General features: G+C 37.4%; 1 protein-coding gene across 1 annotated transcript; it reads right to left on the bottom strand.

The window, feature by feature from the left end:
* Nucleotides 1–6,669: 6,669 nt before the first annotated feature.
* Nucleotides 6,670–10,447, bottom strand: LOC129274214 (toll-like receptor 4). Its single transcript, XM_064112305.1, has 2 exons — nucleotides 7,161–10,447; nucleotides 6,670–6,932 (listed from the first exon to the last, which is right to left on the bottom strand). Exon 1 carries the CDS (start codon nucleotides 10,274–10,276, stop codon nucleotides 7,556–7,558), a length of 2,721 nt encoding a protein of 906 aa, XP_063968375.1. The 5' UTR covers nucleotides 10,277–10,447; the 3' UTR covers nucleotides 6,670–6,932; nucleotides 7,161–7,555.
* Nucleotides 10,448–13,401: the final 2,954 nt, after the last annotated feature.

The raw sequence follows: 13,401 nt of genomic DNA, 5'->3' as shown, positions 1-13,401 counted from the left end.
TTAAAGGAACATTTTATTTAAAAAAAAATTAAAGTATGAAATTAAAGGAACATTTTATTTAAAAAAAAACACAAAACCACTATTCTAAATGTGTTCAGAAATATTATGTGGAATCGAAAGCTCAGCTGACTCAGTTTTGTGCCTTGTCATGCCATTATGTAAAACATATGTAGGGCAAGACATAGTATTGGTTTGATATGAATAGGTAAAGGGGTTGCGCATTCACTGCCAGGGGGTTATTTCATAAAGCTGATCGTAAGTTAAGAGCAACTTTAAGAACGACTGGTGAACCTTTCTTGTGGTAAATGATATTGACCATTAAATGTCCATTGGTGATTTTTTAGAGCGTAAGAAAGGTTCACCAGTCGTTCTTAAAGTCACTCTTAACTTAACGATTAGCTTTATGAAACACCCACCAGAACTCTGGAATAACAATTAGGCAATTCAAATCTGCATTGAAAACATTTATTGAAATGATAACAGTATCATCATAGCATTACCATCAGCTTTCCCTCATCTTTTCTTCTTTAATTTTCCTGGTGCACATTGAGACATGCTGATTGGTATAATGCACTCTATATGAACAGTTCTATTATTATCATGACTGGATGACAGAAAGATTTTGCTTTTTACTGGAAATGTGAGTTTTGTCATAAACTTCCTTTTACCATTTCAAGAGAACACAACAGGAAATAATGACATCTCATGATCATTGTGGTTTAAAAAAAATCCATGAATTGAAATTCTTAAAGGAAGTCTTAACCTTGTCATGGTTTCCCTAAACACGTACCATTGTCAAATTTACAGGATGTCTGCCTTCCCCTTTTTCCTTAATGGTGCAAGATGAGAAAAGGTAGAATACTGTTATATTGACATTTTGGCACAGATGAATTTTCACCTTTTTTTCTCTCTCTGATTAAATTCAATCTCAAATTATTTTCATTTTCTTATATATGTTTTTGGTTTCATTCCAAATTACTTTAATTAGATTCCATCTCTGTATATAATCATTTAAAAAACACCATAAAGGTGCAATTTTGTACGTATAATACATTGAACAGGATGACTAGGATAATATTAACCAATCATAGCACTCACTGACTTGGAGCTTGTAGCTGTTAGAAAAAAGTTATAGAGACGAGTTCACTAAGTCTTATGAAGTTTGTTTACAACTCTGTGCTGATGATTTTCAATCAACAATGATGGGTTAACTTCATTGAGTGAAATAAAAGTCAATTTATTGGTAATTGGGCCTGCTTAATGACTTCCACTAAAGGTAATTAGTGATATAAATCACGAAGTCATCAGTTTGTTCGATGAGATAAACTGATCATACACTATTATGTTGTATATTGCAATAGGGCAAATACTTTTGGTTAAAGGTACCTCTGTCACTGCCCCCCCCCCCTCCACACATAACATGTTTCTTTTTTGTTGCATGTATCCATTGTACTAGCAATTGTTATGATTATTTTTGGCCAGGCATGGGAAAAAACACATTTATAACAATGCATTATTAAGAATGGCTAGTCATATTTTGTTAATAATGCTTTTTAAGATCTCTGCATCTTGAGTCAAAATTTCAATAAAAATACAGAACATATATACAAATATTGATGGTACATTGATTCTTGTTTGAGGTAGTTTTATTCATTTATCAATTTTATTGTTTTGATATTTTGTTTAATTATTGAATTTATTCCTCCATTCTTATGATTTTTCTCCTATATCTTTTTTCGTATACATTAGTAAGAACCTGTTTTCTTTTTATTTTTATTCTTTCCTTTGTTTATTCATCCTGTATTCCTTCCTTTGACTATCTTTCCAACTTTTTCTATTCCTCTCTTTCTTTCTTTCTTTCTTTCTTTCTTTCTTTCTTTCTTTCTTTCTTTCTTTCTTTCTTTCTTTCTTTCTTTCTTTCTTTCTTTCTTTCTTTCTTTCTTTCTTTCTTTCTTTCTTTCTTTCTTTCTTTCTTTCTTTCTTTCTTTCTTTCTTTCTTTCTTTCTTTCTTTCTTTCTTTCTTTCTTTCTTTCTTTCTTTCTTTCTTTCTTTCTTTCTTTCTTTCTTTCTTTCTTTCTTTCTTTCTTTCTTTCTTTCTTTCTTTCTTTCTTTCTTTCTTTCTTTCTTTCTTTCTTTCTTTCTTTCTTTCTTTCTTTCTTTCTTTCTTTCTTTCTTTCTTTCTTTCTTTCTTTCTTTCTTTCTTTCTTTCTTTCTTTCTTTCTTTCTTTCTTTCTTCTTTTATTTCCTTCCTTCCTTTTCCTTTCTTCTATTTAAAAAAAAACAAGTATCATATATCATTTCACGATGTGTACGTAGAATTTCCCATGTACATTTCAATCCAATTATCACCCAAATCCACGTTCTCCAAATTTGGCACAGACATGTATGTAATTTAAACGTCACATGAAAGTGTTCTGGTTTCGTCATGAATAGTCATGTGATTGCAAAACGACACGCTGTATACCTGTATACCTGTAAACCACGAAAGTGGAATTCCTGTTTGACATTTTTATTGTTATAGTTTGAAAAGTGCTGTCCAGAATATGGATAAAAATAATGTAAATGTTTGCAATGATGTTGAAAAAATATTTCTGTTGATAGGGTGTCAGTCAGGGGCCGCGGAACGGTTTTCAAAATGGGGGGGGGGGGGGGGGCTGAGCCAAAAGTGGGGGGGGGGGGCTGACCATGCAAAAAATCACAATCATATGGTAATTTTTACGTTTTTGTACACGGTTTTGGAAAAAAAAGTGGGGGGGGGGGGGGCTGAAACCCCCGGCCCCCCGCTTCCGTGGCCCCTGCCAGTGATCCCTCCACCCCCACTCTGATTACCTCAGCACCCTTGTGTTGGCTATAGGTGCCAGGTGATTAGCGGAGGGGCGGGGGTCTTGTGTCTTTTGTGAGTCTCCTGTGTTACAAATGCCAAACTGGACTATCGTAGTGCATGGTGATGATGATGATGATCGCAATGATGATGATGGTGACGATGAAGGTGCTGGTGGTGATGGTGATGATGATGATATTGGTATTGTTCTAGACTGGTAATTTGGAAGAACTTATTACGTCTTCATATTTAAGAGGATAAATACAGTGCTCTCTTTGAAATGCGTTATCCTTTATGTCCTTTAATCAGATCTCCAGCATAAGACACTTTTATGTTGACAGATATAACACTTGCATGTTTAATTTATTCATCCATAATAAAGAAATGAACCACATAAGGAAAACACATTGTCATATAGTTTCATTATACAATACATGAATATACATCAATACACATCAAACTGTTCTTTGGTGTTTTGAAAAATAAAATATAAAGCACATCATAGCACAGGCCTTGCTTAATTTACACAATTCAATCAACGAACAGGGGGGGGGGGGGGTATTCCTCTATAGAACACATTCATTGCTCCAAAAATATGTTCAAAAATGAAACTTTTTTATCAACAAAACGACTGAGTCAAAAAATGCGACAAAATTGTTGGTCGACCAACTCTTGATCGACGCTCCAACTTTATAATGTCCAGAATGTCGACCAGGAACAGGTAAAAACAAAAGGGTTGTCGAGTATAGGACATTTTGAATATACTGAAAACCCATACTCATTCCTCTTTTATTTTATTATACCACTTTAATATACAGTTATCAGACTAAACCTTTTATTATCTTTCTTATAAGGGCACTTTCCCATTCAAAAGTCACTCTTGTTGACAGTAGATTCGGTTCATTATCTATTTAGACAAACAGGAAACGAAACGCCATTCAGAAACTTTTAGCAGCACAATGGTCAGCGGAAATGTTAGAATGAAAAATGTTTTAAAATAATATAAATAGATTATTCATTTTACACCACTAGACATGTTTAGCTTAAAATAGATGAATCATCATAAACATAAATGTTTAAAGTCCTTGTTCTAATCATGCTAATGTAATTTCGAAAAGTCTTTATTCTGAAGGTTCGTAATTCCGAAACACGTAAATTGCCTATACCTCGATGTTCGTTAATCCGAAAAAGAACAGTGGTTCGTTAATCCGAACATTTGTGGCGTTATTCCGAAGGTTCATTATTCCGAAGGGTAGTTAATCCGAAAACAAAATAGGGATCGTTCTTCCGAAGGTTCGTTAATCCGAAAACGAAATAAGGTTCGTTATATTGAAGGCTCGTTAACCCGAAAACGAAATAAGGTTAGTTAGTCCGAAAACGAAATAAGGTTCGTTAATCCGAATATTCGTTAGTTCGAAAACAAAATAAGGTTTATTAATCCGAAGGTTCGTTCGTCCGAAAATGGTTCGTTTATCCGAAAATGAAGTTAATTAATTAATAACGGTGTTAAGAAATAACAGGATATTATGCAGTAATAGTTTCAACGGAGGATTATGCGGTCCCAGCATGTATTGCTTCAAGAATTGGCGCTTGGATCAAACATCTTAATTTTGATTTTCTCTGAGCAATTGCTGCGTGATCGAGCGAATGGATAAAGAATAATGTCGATCACATGTGACCACAAGATAAGGGGACTTTTTTAGGGGAGGGGTGTCATTTTTATCAGCTTCTGCTGGTTATGATTTTTTTAAATCACCGTAGGTAAAAATGTCCTTAATTTCAATAGGGAAAATGCCTTTTTTCAAAATGAAATGTGCCCCTTTTCGAAACTAAATACTCTATTTGAAGTACAACATAATAAATTTCAGGTTAGAAAATATTTTTTTTTGCTCGCGCTTCACGCTCGCCTCAATTATTATGTAGTAAGAAACTCATCCCTTTTCTGGTAATAAAAATGCTTAGAATTTCCATTTTTATTGTTGGAATATATAAATTTTCAGCTCGCGTATCGTGTTCGCGTTAATTCTTTGGTTAGATAAACGTCTTTTTCATGACAACGAGAACTGCTCGGAATTGAATTTTCATGTCTTACTGAAATTTCCACAAGTTTTAGCTTGCGATTAGCGCTCGCAGAGGCGTCGATCCTGGGGGGGGGGGGGGGGGGGGCAGGGGGGGCGATCGCCCCACCAATGAAAATATTGGGGGGGGGGGCAAACATATCATTTTGCCGCCCCCCCCCAAAAAAAAATAATTCCGCATATGCATAAAAAAAAACAAGATTGTAATATAATGTTCAGCAAGCGAGATTGAGATACACAACTCGTTCTTTATTTAAAATCGTGCTCAAAATGTCCGCTTTTCAGATTGGAATATAAAAATTTTCAGCTCGCGCTTCGCGCTCGCATCATTTCTGTAGCAAAAACCCATACTTTTCATGATTAAATTGGTGAATGTAAATGTCCTGTTTTCAGTTCTAAGCCTCAAAAGAACTGCTTCAATTTGCAATCATCTTTTCTTGGATATATAGCTTGTTCTTTATCAAAAACGTGTGTGAGGGTGTGTGTGTATAATATATATATATATATATATGTGTGTGTGTGTGTGTGTGTGTGTGGGTGTTTTGTACGATCCAGCGCCTTTGGAACGTTAATGATTTTGCCCCCCCCAATCTGAAAAATGGATCGACGCCCCTGAGCGCTCGTAACATCTCGCGCGGGATACCTTTTAACAGTATGGCCTAATTAGCCCCATAATTGACCAAAAAAGCGAGTTTTAAAACTTCAGATTTGGAAATTTTTCCAAACCGCGTAAAAAGCCTTAATATATAATAAATCACTTCAAAGGCTTTGCTCAACTTAATTACTAAAAAACATACAACGACACCACACAAATGATAATCTTATGGTGAAAATATCACCAAAAGACCAATTTTGACATTTAAGTGCCCCCTTTTTGCTTTGCCCCCCCCATGCAAATGAAAATACGTTTGGAAACGCGCCCCTGCCTTTCCATTCTCATAACAATTGAAAATGAAACAGTGTTTCTACCCCCCCCCCCCCCCCCGTCCACGCTTGCCCTCCCGGCTGCGCCACAGATTATTTCACTTTTCGGATTAAAGAACCTTCGTTTTCGTTATTTTGTTTCCGGATTAACGAACCTTCGGAATGACGAACTTAATCGGAATAACGAACCTTCGGAATTACGAATGTCACCCAATTGGTTGTATACCAGCCATTAACAACACCCGGAGTCAGACCCTTTACATAAATAATGGGGGGGGGGGGGGGGGTGAATGTTGTCGAGGTCTTGATTAATATAAAAACAAATTGCAAAATATTAGAATGTAATCCGCCTCTCAAATATTAAATCAAACAACAAATTTTTGACATCATTAGAAGCTGAAGAAATAAAAAACGGGGGAAAAACAACCAGTTTTGTTTGTTGCGAATGGCGGTTGCGAATTCAAATCAAATTTTCTTCACTCCAATTGTGGGGCAACATGGTTTTGCGGTTTTGAAGACGACATAACGAATTATGATTACAATTGACCCTTCAATAGCAAGTGATATTTTTAGGCCTATATTCATTTCATCCAAATGATGACGTCATCAAGCAAATATTTGCACGTTGTTAAATTATACAATTCGAATGCCTTGTAAATATCAAATTTGTTAGAGTCCTACTCCTCTCACCATGCTCACAGATTTGAAAGAAGGGGAAGAGGAAGAGGAAGAAGAAGAAGAAGAAGAAGAAAAAGAAGAAGAAGAAGAAGGAGGAGGAGGAGGAAAAGAAGAAGATAAATATTGATTTACAAAAATACAAAGAAAATCTTTAAGGCCAGTTAATTTACTTCCTTATTATTACAATTTATTCTGGTGTAAATTGGGCTACAGTAAACATGAGTATATATTTTTTCAAGTACTGGCTCTGCTGTCGGTCCTTTACTGTACCCCACTGTGGCGTAACTTCAGGCGGCACATGCCCCCACCCACAATCGGCTGCCCCCAAATGGATATATTACATGATAATTTTTTTCATAACTTTATCAAACATGATTTACTTAGGGCCTATGTGTTCATCACTCCTGGTGCTCGCATTGTCTATTTACACTCTAAAAAATGAAGTGCTAATTTAGCACTTAATGTCCTTGTATACTGACTCAAAAGTGCAGTCACTATACAAGGACATTAAGTGCTAAATAAGCACTTCATTTTTAGAGTGTAATGAGATAAATAATCCCATTCAAGGGGATAATGGTCCTAAAACATCCCTTTTATACACCAAATATATTTCCTTGCACTTCGAGCTTTTATTATTCTATGTAGTGACATAATTACACTTTAAAAAATGAAGTGCTAATTTAGCACTGACAGTGCTTGCATAGTGACTGCATGAATTTCTTTAAAAAATTGTTCTTAAAATATCCCTGTTTGTGGTCAATATATACAAAAAATTCAGCTCGCGCTCACTTTATTTATTTTATTGAGACAGGTACGTATCATGATTACAAAAATTTGCTTATATAGGTCTGAATGAAAAAAAAAATCAGCTCGCGCTTAGCGCGCGCAATATTTGATCAGTGAGATACATATCCTTTAAATGACACAGTCCTTAAACATGTTAAAATGTCTCTATTAGGTCAGTATACCTGGCTATTGTGACTTAAGATTGTTGCTGGGATTGCCCCCCCATGCCGCTACCCACGGTACGCCACTATAGTACCCCCACACACATTTACACCGGAATCGTGTTATCACAACGCATATTGACTTCTACAGATTTGACGAGACTTTCTTTGAAATATTCCCGCCCTGCTTCATCGTCTGTCCATCTCAAATAAGGTTTATTTTTGCTTAAAAACACCCGAACCAAAAACGGGAGATCTTTATCTTCAATATGCTCCAAGAATATAATGACCACTTTTTCAACCTGCGTTTCATTCACGTGTTCAAGCGCTAAACGAAACTTCGTTGTGAACCATTCATCACGAATGGCCGCGTAGCTGAGGAGAAGAAGCGTTTTGTAACTGTGAATGACGGAGTAGTGGATAGCGTCTAAGTAATACATTCCGGGAATCAAATCCTCGTCCCCGAAAACCATGTCGTTGTGGATGTCTTTCTCTGGAAACTGACCCCTGATGATGGGTTTGAGATAGTCATCGACCCACGGCTGGTCGTCGGCGGCAAACATGACATTGATATGATACTCGTAATCGTCGACGTCGCGCTCTTCGTATCGTCTGTATCCGAACAAGGACAATTTGAGCATGAAATACTTATATCGGATCCAATACCGGTACTGAAACGATAAAGCCACGCTTATTATGAGAATGACGGCGAGAGCAGGAATGCTCACCAGGAGAGCAATGTTGGGTCCACAGAAGGAAGCTGGTTCGAAGTCAAGAATTGAGTTTCCTACGACACCCTCAAATGATGAGGGTGAACAAAGAGTGCGCTCTTCGCCGATCAACGAGGCATTAGTTACTTTCAACCAATCAGAGAAAGGCTCCAATGCGCACGTGCAGGCAATCGGGTTGCCATGGAGATCAAACGTCCTCAGCTCAGAAAGATGCGACATGGAGTCGCCTGCTATAAATGTTATCGCATTGTTAGGAAGAGATATATAACGTAAAAAAAGTGTGTGTTTGAAAATAGAACTATCGAGGGTTGTGAAAGAATTCTCAGCGGCGGAGAATGTTTCTAAACTTTTAAGATTCCATAAAAGATTCGTAGGCAACTGTGAAATGGTGTTCATGTTGAACGAAAGTGAAGTTAAATTGACTAAAGTGGTGAAAATGTTTGCTTGAATTGACTTTAATCCACAAACATTTAGAGACAGAATCGACAAAGATGTTAAGTTCTCAAACGTTCTGGCGGGGATATCAACAATAATTGGATTGTTGTCAAGTCGAATTTCTCTCAGCCGCGTATTTCCAGAGAAGATAGAAACCTGAAAATATTCATTCCACAAATCTAAGGTCTGAAGGTTATTTCCAGAGAGATCTATGCTTTCTAGATTTGGTATATCAATTAGGAAACGTAGAGGATTTGCTTGGCGCAAGTCTGCATTTCGAAAATTAAGGATTTTAAGATTAGGGACGAATCGGAACGTTCCACTGGCTATACTTGTCAATCTTGTTTCAGACAGATCCAATGTTTCAAGTTGTTGCAAACCCTTTAAAGACTCGACGGTTAAGTAAGTGATTGGGTTCGAGTGTAGGTCTAGCGATGTCAAATTCTCTAAACCAAGAAAAACGTTATCTGGGATATTATCCAAACGGTTTTGCGCAAGTTTGAAAGTGCGCAGCTGAGTTGCACTCCATCGAGTTTCATTAGTCAACGTCTCCAGTCGTAGTATTTGGTTATTTTCCAAATTAATTTCTTCAAGTGCAGTCATTTCGAGAAAAACCCTGTTGCTTATTCGATAGATGGAATTGTCGGCCAGTGACAAGTTTCGTACATGATTGAGAAATTTCGACCAAAGTGGTATAGAAGTAAATCTATTTGAAGATACCCCAAGATAGTCTATCGTTTTATTCTTTAGAAATATAAAAGTTGAAGGATCGTTTGAATTAATCAACGATGATCGTAGCTCAATCGATCGCAACATGTCATTCATCCGAAAACCATAAAATAAGTTTGCTATCCCGATCTCATTTAACGGATTATAACTCATATCCAATGCTTGTGTTTTTAATGAAACTACAGCTCTGTAATCAATCGCAGTAATTCTATTCCCTCCAAGAAACAAACTGGATAGTGTACAATTTTCCAGAAACTGAAAATTACCCAGTCTTATAACGGGAATATCATTTCTACTGAGGCTAACAATGGCCCCGCTCGCGAGGTTAGGAAAATGTTCGCAGTATGGCCAGTTGATATTATTCAAGAAAAGCAAGAGCTTCCTCAGGCGAGTCAAAGGCATGAGTGTCTCGCAAGGAATCGAATCGAAACGGTTGTTACCCAGGTTGAGCTCGATCAGATTAGAGTTGTTGACGAATAGATCACCTGGTAGATCGGAAAATGAGTTTCCATGGAGATCCAGGATCTCTAACTCACCCAGATCCACAAACACAGAACTCTCAATATTTGTAAGTTCAGCTGATTCGACGTACAGTTCCCTTAGCTGCGTGAGATTTGTAAAACTGTCATTTCGCAGTCGAAAGAGAAGATTGAACCCAAGGTGAAGAATTTCTGTGTCGGCTGGGATATTATAAGGCACTGCGGTGAGATTTCGTTCGCTGCAATTTACGAATTTCTGCCATTTCTGGAAGTCACATACATCTGTTGCATCCATGGGCATCGCCGACGGCGACGATGTCGGCAAGTCGACAAACGACCATTCATCATAATCGCTCAACTCATCATCCCCAACGTAGGATCGACGTCCATTGTAGTCGATGGATTGCACGACATCGGAAAGAAAAATGAGCATCAGCAAACACTTGATCGCCATCGTGTATGCAAACAATTTAGACTGCTCAACATCAAATGATACTATACCTTCCAGATTATTGAGGCAGAAGTGAGAGAGAAGACGAAGTGTATTGATAACAATTAATGTTCGTTTTGCTTCTTCTCCTCTCGAACTTTGATTCCCACTCCCGGATGTGGGTTCAACCTTCCGCTCGATGCCGACGAATATGCAGTCACCCAGCTAAACTACAGCCACACTAAACAAAACATTTACGATATTCCAGGTTGGGCAGTGACGATATAACTATTCTCGACTTGGTTTCGTGGTGTGACTGCCGCTTGATGCGTAAACGTTGATGCTGCATAATAGAAACCACATTTGTCAGATTGGCGGGGGCGGTCTCGACAGATTTTTAGTCAAGATTAGGGCCTGTATATAAGGAGAGGGCCAAGGTGCAACACTGGAAGAGTGCGTTTTTTCTCCTGGAACAAGGATATGACCCCAGATGTAAAACTGATCACCCTCCTTTCCCGTTAAAGGTAGTGATAAAGCAGTTTATTAAACTTTAATATTTCAATTTTCAATTGACTACCTTCTTCGATTGTCATAATCTATTCTTATGTTGAAATTAATAAATTATTCATGTATTCATATAGTAGGCCTAGCGCTGATATCATGACATATAGGCCTACATGGCACACTCTAAGAACATCCTTGTACAGTGACTGCACTTTAAGTGCTATTTTAGTCATTCAAATTTGAACTAGAAAATCAGCACCCAAAGTGCAGTCACTATACAAGGACATTAAGTCCTAAATTAGCACTTCATTTTTTAGAGTGCAAACGAAATAAATGATTCGGAACATGTACTGCAGAAAATACTATGGTACAGGCCTGTTATTAAATTTTGAAAAAAAAACTATGGCAATTTCGATAGATATGTCCGTTTTGGGCTTATTTTGGAAAAAATATAAGCACTATAAAAAATTATATTCCACAAAATATTCAAAATGAAATTGAAGCCTTTCGATATTCTGCCATATATATAGGTTTGGAATTTTGATATACTAAATCGGTTGGATATTCATGGAAAATCCATAAGAGTTCTTTATTTTGTTGCAACGCAATGAATGAGAACCTCCCTCTATCCTCACCCCAACCCCGAAGTATATATGCAAATGGTGATCAAGATAATGTTATTGAAATACACTCTCCCTCTCTTTGTCTCCGCCTCTGCCCCACCCCTCCCTACCTTTCACCCACCCCATTTCCCTCCCAAAGGCGCGGGAAAGGGGTGACCTCCCCAATTTTTGTCAAGTTTTTGTCAATTTTTGAAAAAAGAGGAGGGATATTAAACGATGACGCTACGTTTTAGGGGTGTTGCCTCCTCTTATCAAAGTAGCCAGGCGTCGCCCTGTCCACCCCGGCTCTCTTCTCATCATCCCCGTGTTTTGAGTCCCTTCGCATCTTTCTAACCCCCTTTCTCCTTCATTGTATCCCCTTTCTCATTCCCGCCATCTTATTCCCTTGTTTTCTACACCACTGGCGTAAACCCGGTCCGAGCAGGGGGGGGGGGGGAATGAAAGCAAAATATTAAAGTTAAAGGCCTCTAAGGATTTTTTCAATTGCTATAAAAATGAATTTCTTGTGTTATAAACTACTGAACTACAGTTAATATCCAAATGTGAGCGAGCGAAGCAAGCGAGCAAATTTTCAGTAGTTGGACGAAAAAATGTTGCCCCCAAACCACTTTCAAGTGGTGTGTAATTATCACATTACGGGCTATATGTATATAATTGCGCGAGAAATGTTTGCATCTTTAGAATGCAAAATTAACCATTTGATGATTAAAAATATTTTTTTTTCTATCTTGAAAAGTGTGTGTGTGTGTGTGCGTGTGGGGGGGGGGTGATTGTACATGCCATCCCCCTCTCCGCAAAGTGGTGGGATGTACCCCCCATTCCCCCGGGATTTACGCCCGTGCTATACACATTTTATTTTTCCACAAACGAATGTTTTATTTATCTTCTCCATCCTACGCGTATACTTCCACGAACATGACAATGTGGTTCCAACCAGTCGATGTTAAAGCAGAGGTCAAATAGGAAGTTGTGCCAGGTGTGTCAAGGTCACAAGACTGATATATTTCACGTCGCAGGAAGCTCCTTTTCATGGCTTTGAAACAAAACCTAGAAGAAAAAAAAAAGAACATGATATATAACCAGACAGAATGACTAATATCCCATTGAAGCTGTTTATGCAATGACATTATGCTCACGTTTTTTTCCCTCCACATCATTTCCTTTTTGGTATTTAAAACAAATTAATGAAATAGAGAATAATGCAATTTCCAGTATATTATACAAAAAAAAATATTGGAACGTATTAAAGCACTTGACAGATTTTTTAAGAGAAGGGGGGGGGGGGGGAGGGTAGAGAGAGAGGGAGAGATGAAGTGGGAGAGAGATATGAAGAGAGAGAGCGGAGAGGATGATATTCATTGTCTAAGAGGTAAAATGTACACGTATGAATTTATCAATTACCCAAGTGATTATTTAAAAAAGTATGACTGTCGACAGAGTCAAGAAGCCCCAAATGGCTCCTATCATAAACCTACTAATTCAAACATATTCAATTTCAAATCACTTCTGGGTCATATTTCATGAAAAAAAAGTTGATTCGATATCAACTCTTGCTGGAATGTCAACTACCATGACAACAGTGCACAATCTGTTTCCTTATCGGCTCTTCCAATAAAAGTTGACATTCCAACAAGATTTGCTATCATAGCAAATTAAAAAAAAAATAAAATGGAACCCTGGAGTGTATTATCACTATTGGTTACTTCTTTGCCCAGTCAAACATTGAAACATTCATTCCACTCTTTTATCTCTCTGAATTTTGCCTTTTGAAACTAACTGAACTGCATCAGTACCACTGGATGTACTTTTGTCTTTTATGTATCTTGTATTTTAATGTTTGTCTTTCTTCGCCTCTACCCATTTCTCCCGTGTCTCCTACTTTCTCTTCTCTCTCTCCCTCTCTCTCAATTTTGAAAGTTATTGTACAATATCATATTGTAATCCATTGTGAGTTTCCTCAGAAAAAGGAAATCCATTAATAATACCAAAACATATTAACTAAACAAAAAAATGCACATAAAA

The sequence above is a fragment of the Lytechinus pictus genome, chromosome 2 (assembly GCF_037042905.1).
Source record: "Lytechinus pictus isolate F3 Inbred chromosome 2, Lp3.0, whole genome shotgun sequence".
Taxonomy (NCBI): Eukaryota; Metazoa; Echinodermata; class Echinoidea; order Temnopleuroida; family Toxopneustidae; genus Lytechinus; species Lytechinus pictus.
The sequence above is the reverse complement of the archived record's forward strand: the minus strand, read 5'-3'. Positions and strand labels throughout refer to the sequence as shown.